The sequence below is a fragment of the Malaclemys terrapin genome, chromosome 8, assembly GCF_027887155.1.
Source record: "Malaclemys terrapin pileata isolate rMalTer1 chromosome 8, rMalTer1.hap1, whole genome shotgun sequence".
NCBI lineage: Eukaryota > Metazoa > Chordata > Testudines > Emydidae > Malaclemys > Malaclemys terrapin.
This window is the reverse complement of record NC_071512.1, coordinates 14743132-14761298: the sequence shown is the minus strand read 5'-3', so window position 1 is coordinate 14761298 and position 18167 is coordinate 14743132. Positions and strand designations below refer to the sequence as shown.

The window sequence follows — 18167 nt, the reverse complement described above, 5'->3', positions numbered from 1 at the left end:
CTTTTCTTCAACATCTTGGCTTCTTCTCTTGATTTCCCAGTCATTGCTCCCACATTCAAGAAAGCCAAACATAGGTCTTGGGCTCACTTCTTTAGGCACATGCACCCAGAAGGTGGTAGCCTTTTCCCATTTTCCATAGCCTTCAGGAGAAGCGGTCACATGTTGCTTCCAGGGGATGCCCTAGCATTGTACTGATATACTCCCCGAGGACAAAGACCCACAGAGCAGTGGTTCTCAAACTTTTGTATTGGTGACCCCTTTCACACAGCAAGCCTCTGAGTGCAACCCCCCTTATAAATTAAACACACTTCTTAATATATTTAACACCATTATAAATGCTGGAGGCAAAGCAGGGTTTGGGGTGGATGCTGACAGCTCGTGACCCCCCATGTAATAATCTTGCGACCCCCTGAGGAGTCCTGACCCCCAGTTTGAGAACCTCTGCCATAGAGCATGTGTGATTGGCACAAATTTTACAAACCAGCTACCCAGGCCAGAAGTTCTTAGTTTGAAATTGGAGTCCCTTCTCCTAGGTGGACTGCCAACCATAGCTAACAAGCCCCCTGTGTCCAGAGCAATCTCGTTAATAGGTACTAGACACCCACCTTTCACACCCATACTTTCAATTAAGGACGCCTTCGCAACAAGAAGACATATGATAGGAGTTTGTCTGTCAAAGGCTAGATCTTATGCCAGCTGCATAAGGCATTTTCTAGGTAGTGAGAGCTCATCCTCAAAGGCACCATGGCACTCTTTGGGAGGAGAGTTGAGAGGAGTGACGTGATTATAGTGTCTACGTACCTTCATGGTGAGAAAGGTCCTAAAGGGCTCTTTAGCAGAAAAAGGCATAACAAGAATTGACGGCTGGAAGCTGAAGCCAAACCAATTCAAATTAGAAATTAGGCACACATTTTTTTAACAGTGAGGCTGATTAACCACTGGAGCAAACTAACAAAGAAAGTGGTGGATTCTCCATATCTTCTGGATGTCTTCAAATCAAGACTGGATGCCTTTCTGGAAGAAAGACATTAACCAAACAAGCTTTTAGGTTTAATACAGGATTAAATGGGTGGTTTTCAATGGCCTGTGATATACAGGAGGTCAGGCCAGATTATCTAATGGTCCCTTCTAGTCTTTAATCTGAAGAATGGATCTATGAAAAATATATCTGCTCCTGATGAATCACGTTATGATTTACAGTAATTTAGGGTTGGCTCCATCCTTCATTTTGGATCTGCTCAGTTTGTCTCCATCGAACCCTCTTCAGTACACTGACAAAAATGGTGAATTGAGTTCAAGCCATCTCACTGCTCCTAGACTGGGTCTTCCATTATGATGTTAGATGTTTTATTCTTGATGAAACTACTTGAAGAGCATGGATAAAGAAATATCAACTGACCCTTTGTCGAATGGTCAAATACCACATCTGAGTACAAGGCAAATACATGTGCACTTTGCAGAGATTAGTTCCTAGTTTGAAGTGCATCATTGATTTTAATTCTAAAGGTGCCTGCTGAACGAATAGAAGAACAGAGCTGGGAATTTCAAAGAAGCTAATGGAGTAGGTGCCCAGTTCCCAATGAAAGTCATGGGAATTGGGCACCTAACTCCCTTAGGCCCCTTTTAAAATCTCACTGTATATGACTTAGCATCCTCATTTTGGTTGAGCACAGATTAGTCTTGAAACATGCTCAGAAAGGAAAGCTTACGCTCCTCTTTTTAAAGGGTAAGGTCAAGCTGTACAATTCTAGAAACAACAAGGCTAACCTTCTGCATGTACTTTACCTGTCTGAGAGCTGTCCTGATATAAAGGATCCAATAAGCACCCCCACAAAAAACAAGGAGGTAGTCAGGGGGGTTTTCCAGTCATCATCACATACCAGATTCCACTGCAAAAGAAAGAGCAACAGGTAACATTCCTTATTACTTAATATCATTTCACAATCATTCCGATCAAAAGATGACTTAAATTAGCTGATTAGTAACAAGTTCATTTTGAAAGTGATTGGATTTCAACATTCTTTGGTGTATTCTCCCGCACTTGTTTTTCTGCCTGGGTCTGAATATCGGGCATTTCTAGGCATACTGTATTAGACAGTGGTGGCTCCTTTCATTTCACAATCATTCAGATCAAAAGATTATTTAAATTAGCTGTTTAGTAACAAGTTCATTTTAAAAATGCAGTGATTTCAAATTCTTTGGTCTAATTTGCCCACACTTGTTTTTCTGCCTGGCCTGGATATAGGGCACTTCTAGGCATAGTATATTAATTAGACAGCGACGGCTCGCTACCCAGAAGCATAGTTTATAGACAGCAAAAAAGAAAAAAAATGAAATCACCTCCTCTCTTCTAGGGACGGGCAAAATTACAACTGACTTCATAGAAGTCAGGATAAGGAACCTTGCTATCCCTTCAATATGGTTTCTGTAAGGCCTCTAGCTGCCTCCCTATTTGGCCCCAATTTAATTTCGCCCCCCTCCCCCGCCCCCGGTTCTATCAGACCTACAATGCACTCTGAGACATGTGACCACAGAGCAGACAAGTCGGAGTTTGGTGACAGCTGGGTGCAGCACAATGGTTGACACAGACACCCCAGGAGGTGGGGGGTATTTTTGGACACCCAACATGAGACACCTTAAAGGAGCCTAATTTTCAGAAAGGGTTGATCACCCACCAATGCAAATCAAGACAACCAGAGGGGGAGCCTAAGTTGGGCACCCAAAGACCACTAGTCATTTTTGGCTATTGTGACCACACAGAAACAATGGAGATTGAGACACATTTACAGGGTCAGAGCAGGCCAGAGAGCTGTGAGGAAGACAGGAAAGATTCAAAGAGGCTGACAAGCACCCAAATGTTTCCTGACTATATGCTTGTATCATTGGATCCCCATAACCTACCTCTTCATCAGTCAGGGGTTTTAGATTTGAAGCCAACTTGGGCAGAGACTGTCTTTGCTATGTCTGCATAGCGCCCAGCACAATGGGGCCCAGACCTGGACTGAGACCTTATCATAATATAAAATATTTACTACTAGTCTCTCCCTCTTCCCCCCCTTCACAAAACCTTTCTGATTTTTTTTCTAAATTAATGGGATTTATAGCAACTTCATTTTCACTGGGGGGAAAAGCATTTAGTCAGAACATTGGTTATGGAGCTTTGTTACAGGTTTGTTCAAGTGATGATTGCAGCGACGGCATTGAGAGAGCCACGCACTACTACAACAAGAACTGTAAATATTTCTAGTTTCAGACAACAGGTTATTTTCCAGGGCCCGATAGTCCCCCACTGATTCCACAAACAGGGCGTGGTGTAACGGATGTGGAAGGGGGGTTAGAGAGCAAGAGCTCCACAGCATTATCTCCTTCATAGAACCCTGCAGAAGTTCCTCCACCAGGGCTTTCTAGGGGGTTGGGCTCTACATTTTTCCAAAGAGGGTGGGGTGGCTGGCACAGTTGATATCAGAGGCATCATAGCTTCCTTCTCCACAAAGCTGTGGGGAAAATAAGTTAGTACAATAAATGCTGAGAAATGCAACCTTATCTTACTCTTCTGAATGGAGATCCAGGAGCAGTGACCAGTACAGCTACTGCAAAAACAATGCTATCACGGTGCCCTGGATATACACATACTGGGGGGAGAGGGGAGGAGGAACAGAAGCTCTGAAAGAGCGCAATCCCCCCTACACACACACACACACACACACACACACACCCTACCTGAATGAAGTGGCAGGAACAGAGTTTTCTGGGCCCTACACCAGTTCTTTGGCATACAGACTCTCACCACAAGAGCTCAACAAGAAAAGAGTCATTTACATTTGAGATGAGGTTCCTGGTTTAAAACAGGGTGGGGAGGCAGGTAGGGGGTCACAGGCTTGCGGGCAGCATGATCCCACATTTGTGAAAGTTTTCATTGTACCTGCATTGCTCTAGTGCAAGGCTTGTTGCGTTTCTGTATCTAAAAAATGCTGTCAAGTTAAAAAAAAAGTCAACTCATTTCACACATTAAAAACACTTTAAAATGCCTTCTGATTTAATAAGCTACAGAGCTAGTTTAGTGTTCACTATTTATTCTGGAATTTGTTTTGATTGGACCTTTAAACTGAGCCACCGTGGAAACATTTCTATTGATCTTCAGTTTAAGCTTATATCAACCCGATAGCGCAAGGTTTTTTTTAGAACATTCATAATGAATTTCATCCCAGGCAAGTGACAATTGAGTATGTTTTTGTCACAGCATATGTTGAAATAAACAACCTTGATCAGATGTGTTTGCCAGAACTGCTTGTGAGTCCAGAGATCACAAATATTGATTTCAGATTAGATCATTTTGCCATACATCTAGGCTGATTAAGCATCAGATCAAAGCAATATTATCTTGTACAACATAATATAAATCACATTTAAATCCATCCCTTTACAGGAACTTGTCCTTCGATAATGCAGCAGGTAGAGCATGAAATATAATGCTGAGTCAATGTTTGAAAAAGTAAATAAAATCTATTCAGATGTACTGTAGTTAGAGGATAGCTTCAGCTGAAATCTCAATGGTGAATTGTTCAGACCGTTAGCCTAATTTTCAAATGATTTAGAGGGTGAAAAAATCCACAACATTTATTTTCATACAGAATACCCCGCAATACTCTCTCTATTTTTATCCCATAATACCCACTCTGAACTTTTTATCCTGCGCCTACTATTAAGGCAGAGGGTCCTGCAGGAGCCCACAGGTTCCACAGAACCCACTGTCATAACTGCAGTAGCGGTATAAAAGTTTAACACACAATGGATGGGAGTGGGTTTTTCAGCGTGGGATGGGAGCAGGATTAAAAAAAAAAAAAATAGTCCTCCCATGCCAGCTCTCCGGCTGCCCAGCTCTGAAGGCAACGCTGCTGCCAGCAGCAGCGGAGAAGTAAGGGTGGCAATGGGGCACAACTGGAGGAGGGGCACAACAAATTCCAGGAATGGTAGAGGCGGAGGCAAGTGGAAAAGTTTGCGTACCACTGTAGTAGAGTCAACCCAAACATGTTGAGTTAGCCAAAGTATTCCTGTTAATGTTATGGGAGACACATAGCTAAGTCCTTATGCAAGTCATATTGGATGGCTCAAGAAATAGGCAATGCAATATTTCACATCTAGAGCAATAGATCAGATTTGGTCCAGCTGATATAACCAAAATTTATTCTGATTGGCTGGCTGCTTAATGGTCTTTGTCAACTGAATTCAGTACAATTCTTAATGGACAGGTATCCTCAACGCGAAGACTATCACCATTTCTGACTCCCATTGTCAGTTTAAGCAGAGATGGCAAAGGGGACTGAACTGTCAGTGAGTAGAAGGATTCTATTTTTAAGTGTGTGAAACCTGACTCTTTTCACACTCATACAATTAGCTATCTACTGTTATTCAATGGAGATTTAAATTCTCTCTCTTATTGGCACCCAGTATATTAATCTATAGTACTTTTCTTGTCTATTGAACGCCTACATTCTAGAATCTAGGAGAGGGTTGTAAGTGTTAATCCTACTTTTCTCTATGGAGTACAATAATTATACTATTATTAACCGTCAACAGAACTTCATTTACTAAAATGTGACAGTAGTTGTTTTGAGATATTAGTATCTGTCCAACTGGTGCATCTTACGGAGTCCCGTCACCAATCATGGAAAAAAGGAGAGACAACAAAAATGTGAGGTTTGTACTACATTTTCTAAACCAAACTCTTGATTTTAAAGTTTTTAAACTAGCCAATTATTTTTCCTTTTTTCCCCAGCATCATCCAAGGTTTCCATGGATAAACCAGATCCTTTTACTCCTCTATTGGGCTCAATCCTGCAACTTTTAAACAGGAAGCCGACTTGATTATTGCAAATAAAGTCAATTTACTATCAGCCACACAAAATGGATTGCAGTAATTAATTATAGTTTAGCCCTTTTGTAGATTAACTATAAACACACCTTCTGAAATATCTTAACTGAATAAATTATTCATTAACCAAGTCATTCTGCAGAATTCCTGACCAAACACATCCAGGGGCAAAGTCTTGGTAAACTTGGAAGGAAGATGCTTTTACTTTCAGCAGCAAAAACTATTTAGGCAAGAGACTACATCCACGACAGCCAAATACCTCAACTTGATTACTACAAGCTAGCAAGGGCATGCAGAATAGTGAATTTTGTCTGCTGCTGGTAATAGGTGACAACTTAGGATTCACAGATTTGCAAACCAATTACTTCTCCAAAATAATAGCAGAGATCAGTTTCATTGCTGAAAGTGATAGTGCCCTTTTAGGAGATTATCCAACCGGCTTTCCCACACACAACACTTTATTCTGGTACTCTATCCGAAATTACTGCTTCATTTTCTTCAGTGTTCCATTGTGCTACAGGACTCTACCTAGCATCACATAGTACAGAAACCATAATACTTAGCAGGAAACTACACTAAAAGTGACTTGAAATCCACCTAGTTCATAACAAATAAATGATGTTTGAAACCTTGTTTAAAAGGCTGAGCCTATAAATCTCAGGAATGCGAATCTCATATCCGAGAATAAGAATGGAGATCAATAGCGCGCAGCTCCAGGGAAACTCAAAAATAGTCACTGGTTCTCATGACTGTATAAAGTCTGTAGTTCATAAATTTCACATGTATTGCACCAAATGTACTAAATATACTAGTGAGATTATCCCATCTAAACCACAAAGCTGACAGCATTAGATATTGTACTCTTAGCCATACTGCCAGCTGCCAGCATTGGGTAGATCTCATGAAATCTATTTCAAAAGCATCACTGAGAAAAGTCAGCTGAGCGGGTAGTCTCTGCAGGTACATTAGAACTGTAGTGGTTTCTATTCAGCTTTTTATTCGGAGGATTTTCAACTCTGGCCACTGCTGCACATTAGATTGGTGTAATTATTTTATGCTGAGCAAAAGTTCCCATTTCAATGATGCACAGCTGGGAATTATGCACATCATAGTGAAGTCAATATTAAAAAGCAAGTTGATAACTAATTTCAAAGAAGCAGTGCTCTCCTCAGCACAGTCCGAGAACTAAAGTGTTTTACAGTAAGGGGCACTAACGTTTTTAGCTGCATCAGCATTAGCAATAATGGGGAATTCTTGCCCCAAAAACCCTAGCATTGACAAGCCTAACGCTACCTGTTCAGTAATGTTAGCTAGGATACACCTATTAGAACAGCTCTCCAAAACATATACTGACTTCCTATTTGTTCCCAGAATCAATTCAAAGTGGTGGCATTGATCTCCAAAGACTATGGGAATGTCTTCCCTGTAGAGTTAACTTGGATGATTGGCACCCAAGTCTGAGCACCTGGGTTAGCCTAACCCAGGTATGAGCAGCCACACTGCAACGCCATACCAAAGTTGCTGCTGGACACTCCTCACAAGCCCACTGAAAGTGGCCCTCCGCATCTGGCTAAAAGAGCTCAGACAGGAAGAAGAAAACTCCATGTAGATTTGGATGGGAGAAAAACTGATTTGGGTTGGTGATAGGATATATCCTGACAGAAAGACACAGTGTAAACAATTAAGCTTTGTATAAATATTAATTTGTTAAATTACTGTATTTCTGTCTGGGACAATTCATTTGGGGTTTCACCATTTTAAAATTCACTGGCAGGATGGGCAGAGCTGGGGAGGGGGGTTGTTTTGCTGGAAGGTGTAAATAGCAGTCATCAAGTGGATCTGTGGTCTACAGAACAGAGGCCTGCAAGCTGGTTTGCTAAGCACCCTTTTTTCAGGTTCAAGGGAAGGAGCAATTAATCTCCTTTATGTAGTGAGATAGCTGAAAACAACAAAGAAGCCACTATGCAAGGCAATGGCCCAGGCTGCATGGCAAGGCAGATCAGAAGCTAAGCCAGTGGGCTGGGGAATTCCCTGCAAGGTAGGGGTGGGGGGCGTGAGAGAGAGAACACCAAAAGCCAGCAGACAGGAAGAGAAACAGTTGTGAGAATGACCCTAACAGAGGGGAAGGAGACAGAGCTCCTTGGGCACAGAACACACTGGGAAGGCAGTGTTGGAGATTTCTGAGTAAGGAAATTGCTTGCTGTTTATTACTACTGTGTTCAGGAAAACAAGACTCTGTATCTTCTTTGTAAATAAACAGGATTGCAACAAAGAATATACCTGACCCATATTGTGCAATTCTCCTAACAGAAACTATCCTGCAAGATCCCAAATATTGGCTAACTGCAGCCAAAGGGGCAACAGTATTCTCCTTTCTACTCTCCCAAGCAGACAATATATAGGCCTTCTCCATTGCACTGGTGCAAGGGAATGTAGGAATCTGAGCTGAAGTTAACTTATTCATCCATAACTAGGTAGTGCCCCTACACATACAGATTCTACTGCACAGTTTTATGGAGTGCTAGGTAGGAGAACAGTCTGTGTAAAGTACAGAAAACAGGGAGGAGACTGAGGCCTGGTCTACACTACAGAGTTATGTTGTAAAGCACTACACTAAAATGTAGTTCCCACCTATGTAACTTGGCCACTACACTGACTTAATAACTCCACCTCCACAAATGGTGTAGCACTTAAGTCGATGTAATTAGGTCGACACAGTGTCAGTATAAACACTGCATCCTTACATTGACTGTTGCTGCCTTTCTAGGGTTACCATACGTCCGGATTTTCCCGGACATGTCCGGCTTTTGGGGGCTCAAATCCCCGTCCGGGGGGAAATCCCCAAAAGCCGGGCATGTCCGGGAAAATCGGGAGGCTCGGCCGGGGCCTCTTTGTGCGGGGCCGGGGGCATGGTGCCAGGCCGGGAGCCGGGCCAGGGTCGCAGTGCCGGGCCGGACTGGGCGCGGGGCCGGGGGCCGGTCCGGGCCCGGGGAGCCGGGCCCGCGGGGCGGGGAGCCGGGCCCGCGGGGCGGGGAGCCGGGCCGGGGGCCGGGCCCGCGGGGCTGGGAGCCGGGCCCGCGGGGCTGGGAGCCGGGGGTGGTCGGCCAGGGCCCGAGCCGACCCAGGCTGGAGCCGCCGGGGGCCAGCCTGGGCCGCGCCTCCTCCCCCCCACACTCCCCCTTACCTGCTTCAGGCTTCAAGCAGGGGAGGGGGCGGAGACTTTGGGAGGGGGCGGAGTTGGGGCGGGGGCGGGGGCGGGGCCGGAGCCCCCGGGAGTGTCCTCCATTAGGAGGCACAAAATATGGTAACCCTATGCCTTTCAGAATCAATCCTACAAGGCCCTACACTGGCAGTTAAATCGGTGCAAGTGCTCCAGGTGAGAATGCACATGCCTGTAAAACCGATTCAATTACTCCAGTGGCTGTATGTTTACGTAACTTAAATAGACTTAATTTTGTAGTGTAGACTTGCTCTGAGTAGCCAGAAGGAAAAGCCAAGGAATCAATCAATCAATTAGGATTAGTCATATGAAGCACAATGCCTAGAAACAAGATCATATGCATAAGAATATCCCAAATCCTGGATTCGCCAGTGGCTGAACACTGACCAGGTACATAAGCAGAACAGATCCTCAACATTCTTCCCCTGCAAGACGTGCAACATAAGAAGGTGAATGATAAGCAGACAATCTCATGTGAAATCTGCTGTCACTCAAAGATTTGGGCAGATTCAGGAAATCTGTGGGATGTTCTCTTTTCAAGGAGGATTTAGCAGGGAAAGAAAATTAATTAAGATTTTAGTTTAAAATTTCAGTTATGGCTAGTCCGATATCCAGGGTTTAGTGAGCCTTTTTTTCTTTTACATGAAAAAAATGTATAACTGAACGCCAAACAATTTAATAGCATCCATATTATACAATTAAATTACAAAGTGACTTCAGTTAACTGAACCTCACTGAACTGGTGTTTATTATTAACGTACAGGAGCTTAGATTTCATTGCCTAACAGCAGCTCTATTTATCTGAATTAATGTTGTGTTTCTCATTACATTCATGGAATTGATTTTTCACTGTACAATATATACAACTCAGAAGCATACTTACCAGATCTCACACAGAATTACTTTTGTGTCTCTATATCCCTGTAGCACCCCCGCCTCCCTCTCCCCTAAACTGCTATACGACTATATCATCTGAATCACTATGCTGCATTAGACCCTATGGTACTGTCATCTGGCAACAACTTAGCGGAGGGATAGTACTGCAACTTCTCTCCTGCTAGACTAAGGGCTAGTCTACACTAGCAGGGCTTTAACGTGCCTTGTGTGGTCGCGGCACAGCGCGGAAGAGAGCTCTCCCAGTGCTCTAAAAAAACCACCGCCACGAGGGGCGTAGCTACCAGTGCTGGGAGCACAGCTCCCACAGCTGGTGTACTGTCCACACCAGCGCTTTACAGCACTGAAACTTGCTGCGCTCAGCGGGGTGTTTTTTCACACCCCTGAGCCAGAAAGTTGCAGCGTTGTAAATTGCCAGTGTAGACAAACTCTAGCATTGTAGTTCTCCACTTCCAATAGCAGATTTGGAACTTGTCATTAGTTCAGAAACTGGATCACGGTAAACCACGTCTGACGCTTTTCAATATTAAAAGGCAGCCAAAGGAACAAATAGGCTTTCACAAATAAATTGAACTGTCAAAAAAAACTTGAAAAGAAAACTTGTAAAACCTTTCTTGCACCCACTCTACTCTGATTTGTCAAAGCAAGTCTAAGTGTAGGATCAACTGGGCAAATCTTGCAGTGTAAATTCTAAGGGTGGAGGTTTTTTCCCCATCTAATACTAGTCTGGACAGAAAAAGCATATTGGCTCAAATTAGCAAGTGTAATACTCTCCATCCCTCCAATTAGCAGAAAGGACCATTGCTGATGCTGAAGTCAATCACATTTTGGAGTAGCAAGACTCCAACCTTACCACCACCACTGGCAGGTATGAAGATATGCATACTGTTTCTTTAACTTGGTAACAGGAAGCTAATAAGAAAGAGGCTGAGAAAAGCTGAGAGACACGCAAAGTAGCTTTAGGGAGAAATCTGTTTCCTTACCATTTAATAAAGTTCCTTGATCAGTGTTAGAGAGAGTGACTGTCCTTTACCATTGTCTCATGACACCTGGAAAACCTAAATAAATGCCTATGTGACACTAGTAGCACTCCCACTAGATGATAAACAAATAACTTTTTTTGTAATGACACTGACAGTACTGAGAACGCTTTGATGCCAGATTTCCTGTCATCATATTTCACAGTGTTCTTCCTAACCCAATGTTGACATGCGTGTTGAAAACTAACAAGTTGAGGGAAGTGGATAGCTGTCTGGCACTGCAAGGAGACTGGCTCTCATTACAGTGCTCCTTCTCCTGCCCTAAATAAGAGGAAGACTGCTTCAGCATTGCCAGCACTTCAAGTGATTTTCCTAGTAAAACCATACTACATGATACTTGCAGGAAGTGTTAAGCTAGTGACCACAATGCCTGTTAGCGTTCTCCACTCAGAAAAGGTTTTCATTACAAAGTGACAGATGATAGATTTATGCGGTACTGACTAACCCATGATGCAGGATGGGGGACTGACCAAGTGGCTCTCCTTCCAGAAGTTGGCAGTGCTCACACCAGAACAACCAAAGTCTGTTTGGCTCATTCAGGCACTAAGCTTTTACATAAACAACGTTTCAAGATAACTACACATACTGTATACTTGAGAATGGGAATTAATGATTGACTTAAGTCAGTCTGAAGGTCTACCAAGATGGAAAGTGCCTTTTCATAACTGACCTGCAAAGGAAAAGAATTAGACTTGTGTCCTTTTTTTCCCCTTCCCCCCAAAAATAAAAACTTTTTGCTTTAAAAAACAACCCACACACTGGAAATGCAGGTCTCATCTAGCCTGAAGGATTATTGCAATTAGGGCCGAGCTCAAAAGGTATTTGTGTAACTCCCATTGATTTCAATAGGAGCTAGCTAGGTGCTTAAATACCTGATGATCTCAGCCCAGATGACTAGTGAAATTACAACATCACAACAACCAAGAGAACGAAAGCTGAGTGTTTAACAGAGGAAGGGGTTTTAGTCAGCTTGTTCACTTATGCATTGTTCACTTATCCAATCCAAGTAGGAGCCCAATCTGTTTTGGTCTTCTGGGTGCTATTGTAAAACCAGTAAGCCATTAGCTGTAGTGTATCTGTTAACACCTATTTCATCTAATAGACATTATGGAGAAAGAGTTTTTGCCACATATTTGGCACAGAGCCTTCTCACTTAAGCCATGTGAGCTCACAGTCACAGCAGAGACCCCCAAAACCTCCTCCAGCAAAGGCAATGAGGACCAAACTTCAAATTCTTGTACTTTCTAAACACAAAAGATAATCCGAAAAAGTCTTTAAAAAATTATTTCAGTTCCTCTTTTTACATTTTAAAGAGGCAAAAGGGAGGGGCAGATCCAATTTAAAAATACTCTGCTGTCTGTTTCCCATAATGGAAATATTTTGAAATGAACTGTAACATTATATAGTGCCCGAATAAAGATTTTGACTTCGAGTCAGCTAGACTCAGAACTGGCCACCAAATCAGGTCAGGAAAGCCAAAGGCTTCCGGGCAATTGCTGTAAACCAATGCCAAATAAAGAAGTTTCTTTAAAGCCTTCCTATATCAGTGCCAAACCTTTTGAACCTCGAGAGAGCATGTCAACATGGATATGTGGATGAAGCGAGGGGCAGATGACAAGTAAACTAAGGCAACACACAGACTAGAAACACCGAACCAACTTAGCAACGCCAGAAGCTACAACTTTAAAGGGATATCATAGTCTTCCCACCCACAAAAAAACAATTTCTAATAAAGTTCTCTTTCAGTAGTATATCTTGGTTTTGGGTGTTGTGGTTATTTGTTTTTGTTTTGTAAAATCCTTTAAAAAAAAAAAACTTTTAAAAGATTTCCTGCTACCCCGCTGATATTCATAGTCTTTACGGCAAGGCAGAAGCTGATGTGATATAGAGGGAAAACAGCAACATTGACTATACACAGCCAGATTTACACCAGCTAAAGTGCTATCAGATGCGCAAGTAATCAGATTGGGGGAAAATAAATAATTTTCTACCCTGCAACTGACTGTGCATGGGCAATCCTCTGTGTCCACGTAAAGCAGAGGTGGGCAAACTACAGCCCGCGGGACTCTTCTGCCCGGCCCCTGAGCTCCTGGCCCGGGAGGCTAGCCCCCGGCCCCTCCCCTGCTGTTCCCCTGCCCCGCAGCCTCAGCTCACTGCGCCGCCGTCACAATGCTCTGGGCGGTGGGGCTGCAGAGCTGCAGCCTGACCCGGTGCTCTGTGCTGCACAGTGGCATGGCTGGCTCCAGCCGGGCAGCACGGCTGTAGCGCCGCCAGCCACCAGTGCTCCAGGCAGGGAACAGGGGGGTTGAATGGGTGCAGGGATGCCACGGGGGCAATCAGGAAGGAGAGGGGGGGTTGGATGGGGTGGCGAGGGGCAGTCAGGGGCAGGGGTTCTGTGGGCGGTCAGGGAGAAGGGGTGGTTGGATGGGGCAGGGGTCCCAGAGGGGCCGTCAGGAATGAGAGGAGGGGTTGGATGGGGCAGTGGGGGACAGTCAGGGACAGGGGATCCGGGGGCGGTCAGGGGACAGGGAGGGGTGGATGGGGCTGGGGTCCTGGGGGGGGCATCAAGGGGCGAGAAGCAGGCCGGGGATGGATAGGGGGCAGGGGCTGGGCCACACCTGGCTGTTTGGGGAGGCACAACCTCCCCTAACCAGCCCTCCATACAATTTCGGAAACCCGATGTGGCCCTCAGGCCAAAAAGTTTGCCCGCCCCGATGTAAAGCCATATAGAAATCAAAGACTGGGTCTTATTCATAAACATAATGGGTACAAATTTTTGAGGCAAGTGTGATTTTCAAGTTGATAGGGTTTCTTTAAGAACCTACAACACCTACCAGCATGACTCTCCATAGCCCACTCCGTGTCATCCTCATATCATGGTAGCTCCAAAGTATAGTCTGCTAAAGTGGATTAAAACATGAGAGCCAACATAAACTTCTTTCATCTACACTAGAAGCTCTGAATATTCCATTCCTAGCTGCTTTTTGTTTTCCACGAAAAAACAATTTATGACAATCCATAGGAAAAATATCCAGTTGGTCTGTGGGTTTCATAAGGTTTCTCAAGAACCAATGTCATAAGACTTGTTTATGAGTCATAGTGTTCAGTAAACAATGAAATGAAATCCTGGCCCTACTGAAGCCATTAGCAAAAGTATCATTGACTTCAGCGGGAACAGGATTTCACCCTAGATTTCTGTTTTATCTTCTGAAGTTTAAGGCAGCGAAAGGAGTGATCTGAATAACAACACAACCAATAATATCAAGAAATTAAAACACTTGCTAGGCTTCCAGAGTAAAGTGGCTGGAGGAACGGAAAGAGGACAATTAAAATGCTTTCACAGCATTTCACTCTGGACTAATAATAAGACTGAATAATCAGAAGAAGCCTCCAGAATCGCCTGTTCCAAGAAACAATTGCTTGTGGCGTCGAGATTATTATATTATGTTTTATTCCAAACCAAGTCCTGATGAGATCTTCAAAACAGTCTGTGTTTGGGTAACTGAAGACCATTATGTCTGGCTTTACTCTAGATTGTAATCTCATAAAACCCAATTTTAGCTCCAAACTAATATTTTGGGACCAAGTTATAAAATCCTGGGGAGGAAGAAGAAAACTTTTTTTTTTAAATGAAAACACCCCTTGAATGACACCTTTAACTATCGACAAGGAGTCCTGTGGCACCTTATAGTCTAACAGACGTCTGACGAAGTGGGTATTCACCCACGAAAGCTTATGCTCCAATACGTCTATTAGTCTATAAGGTGCCACAGGACTCCTTGTCGCTTTTTACAGATCCAGACTAACACGGCTACCCCTCTGATACTTGACACCTTTAACTATTGCAACGCTAGGATGCTACACAACACGGCTCACGCTCCTTCTGTTGTAGACCAAAACACTAGGGCGTGCATTTTAATTGAAATAAAAGGCATTAAAATGTCAATCAACAGTGATCAGTCAGTGACTACAGACCACAAATCAGCACAGTGCCGGCCTGGGGATGGGGAAGGAAGGAAGTTGGCAGCAGTTTGCACGCTGCGGATCTCTGTGCCGCCCCCTAGCAACTTCCCTGGCGTGACCGCTGTTGCTTTGTAGTGCTGCCGCGTGTGTGTGTGTGTCGCTGTTGCTTTGTAGTGCTGCCGTGTGTGTGTGTGTGCGCGCGCGCGCTCCCTCCCACTCCCACAGTCTGCACGTGTCCAAGGCCGCGTGGAAGGGCAGGAGACCGCTTGCACCAGATTTTAAACTCACCGCTAAAAACAATGGCGCTGCGAGGCGCAACCCTATGGATGCTGAAACCCGTTTCGGCAGAGCTAAGGCGCAGGGATGAGATCGCACCCCGGCCAAGCCAGCCTGGGAGAGACCCGGCCGGAAAGGCAGGCAGGGCTACGGGGCAGGAGAGCGGATGCGGAGCGGCACATCAGCTGCCTTAGGCAAGCGCGTTACACAACATGGGTGGGCACAGGGCCGCCCGCCCACCTCCCCCTGTTCCAGCACCCACACCCCCGCCTGGCCAGCCCCCCGCCCGGGCGCACCTCGGTGACGATGGTGGAGAGGTAGAGCTCCCGGCTGTACTCCCAGCCGTCCAGGCACTTCTCCTGCTCCAACTGACTCAGATCCACATCCCTGCCGGGCTGCAGCCCCAGCGCGGAGAAATTGGCCAGCGACTCCAGGCGGTAGCGGCGGCACCTGCTGGGCCCCTCCCGGCCGCCCTGCACCTCGCGGGGGATGCTGGCGTTGAGCCACTCGCGGCTCAGGTTGGCGCCGGGGGGCACCCGGCAGCGGTGCTCGGGGGCGCCGGCCAGGAAGACGGCGGACATGCCGTTGAAGCCATTGGGGACGATGCTGGCGCTGAGCAGGAAGAAGATGAGGCGCTGGAAGGGGCCCCACTCGCCCAGGAAGGAGATCAGCTCGTCGTAATCCCGCATGCCGGCAGCGGGCGCGGGCAGAGCGGCCCCCGGCAGCTCCGCTCACTGCACGCACGGCACCGTCTGGACATGAGGCGCGGCGCCCTCCGCACCCGGCTTCGCCTGTCACCTCTGCGGAGGTGGGGTCTCCCCGGCTGGCTCCTCCTCTCCCGTACGGCCGCGGCTTGGGCACCGCCTCGGCTTAGATAACCCTCTGCCCGGAGCCATCGCCCTCCCGCTGCTTCTCCCGACCCCCGCGCAGCAAGGCTGGGCCTCTCCACGTGGGCGCTTCCTCCTCCACCTGTGTCGTCCGGCCCGGCCCCAGGGCAGGGACAGGGGGGAAGCCAAGCACGGGGCGCTGGAGATGCCGGAGAGGCAGCTGGGGTGGGGGGTAGGGTGACCAGGTGTCCTGATTTTATAGGGACAGTCCTGATTGGTGGGTCTTTTTCTTATATAAGCGCCTATTACCCCCCCCCCATCCCCTGTCCTGATTTTTCACACTTGCTGTCTGGTCACCCTAGGTGGGGGACCCCTCTAAGGCAGGCAGCGGGGGAGGCCTTTAGACAGCGCTTAATTTGTGCCGGGGCTAAGCCCCAGCACCTCTAGGCTTGGCAGTTCCTAGCCCCAGCACCTCTGGGCATGCTGCATCGGTTATGGGGACAGTAAAAAAGTTGCTTGAGTTACCCCACTTTTTTCATTAGAAATTAAACCCTGCCTCTAGGGCAGGCAGGGTGGGAGCTGCAGGGAGTGGGAGTGAAGGGAGTCCTCTAGGGCAGGCTGAGGGGAGCTGCAGCAAAGTGGAGACACCACTAGGGTAGGGGAAGGGGTGGGCCGTGGGTAGTAAGGGAATCCCATGGTATCTGTACTTCCACTTCCCCCAGGACACGGGGTTGATGCTGTCTTCCAGCTGCTGCATTGCAAAGGCAACAAAACTGCTCCTCTGAAGTACTTTGGGAGGCAGGACTTAGTGGGAGCCTCCTTACAGCTCGGCCAGAAGTAGGCTGAACCCCCTCCTGCAGCTGCAGACGATGCTGATGCCCCTGCACAGATTGTCCTGGTTTCACAAGGCTGCCTCCTGGAGAACAAGGCAGGGTCCCTCCATTTGGATTCACTTTAAGGCTGTTTTTAAAGCCTCTCCATTGTAGGGAGATTTGCCGTGTGCCATTCAGTGACATCTTTAAAAGCTCCCTTGGAATTGTTTATGAAAACTCAAATCGTTCAGATTGTCACAGCAAGATATCAAAGGTGTATAGGAGACTCTCTCTTTCTCTCTGCCTCCCATAAGGCCAGGAAGAGAAAGTGAAGCTGGAAGTGCTGGTCTGGCAGGCAGTAGCAATAGCCGCAAACAGTACTGGAGATCTGTGAGAGCTTTGAGAGGGAGCTTAGATTTCATTTCCCCTTAAATAGATTAAAAAAATCTGTGCTGAATTTTTATAAGGTCAGTGGCTGTTTTTATTTATAGTGCTTTTCACTTACATAGCCCTAGGCCTCTGATCTCCGCTCTCTCTGCAAACATCCCTTTAATTTAGCTTTGCAACCACCTCTACATCCCCTTATCCTCATCCCTACTTTACAGATGCCACAAACTCAGCCCAGTTGCCTCTCCTGCTCCTTTGCCTTAACCAGAAGGAGATCCTTTCTGCCCTTGTCAAGGACCTAGCCCCTCTGCAGCACCTCTATGGGATAGATGGGGTAATATACTCTCTGAAGGGCAGAATCTCATCATCCAGGTTGGGGTGGTTAGCCTCTCCGTCTATAGAATGGGAACTCTGAGCTCTGACTGAGTTCCTTGAGCTTGCTCCATTGGGGTTCAGAGGAAACAAAGGCAGAAAATACTTTAATAATGGGGGATTTCAACTATCCTCATATTGACTGGACACATGTCACCTCAGGATGGGATGCAGAAATAAAATTTCTAAACACCATTAATGACTACTTCTTGGAGCAGCCTGTCCTGAAACCCATAAGGGGAGGCAATTCCTGATTTAGTCCTAGGTGGAACACAGACTGTGGTCCAAGAGCTGAAGACAGATAAACTGCACAGTACAAGCGACCATATTGTAATTAAATTTAACATTCTTCTGAGGGAAAAATGCCAAAGAAACCCACCACAGTAGCATTTAACTTCAAAAGGGAACTACACTAAAATGAGGAAGCTAATTAAAAAGAACAGTCGCAAAGGTGAAATACCTGCAAAATGCATGGGGAGTATTTAAAACACCATAATAGAGGCT

The 18167-nt window shown here is 45.9% G+C and overlaps 1 protein-coding gene across 2 annotated transcripts in view; it reads right to left on the bottom strand.

The window, feature by feature from the left end:
* Positions 1–17839, bottom strand: part of SLC22A4 (solute carrier family 22 member 4) — a 61391-nt gene extending 43552 nt beyond the window's left edge. The window contains exons 1-3 of one of the 2 annotated variants that reach the window (XM_054037924.1): positions 15562–17839; positions 13861–13926; positions 1786–1889 (exon numbers count right to left, since the gene is read on the bottom strand). In XM_054037924.1, coding sequence (XP_053893899.1) covers positions 1786–1889; positions 13861–13926; positions 15562–15954 — 563 coding nt within the window. In that variant the 5' untranslated portion in view covers positions 15955–17839. The remainder of the gene's footprint in view (positions 1–1785; positions 1890–13860; positions 13927–15561) is intronic. The other variant, XM_054037925.1, reaches the window with a different exon arrangement.
* Between the last annotated feature and the right edge of the window lie 328 nt (positions 17840–18167).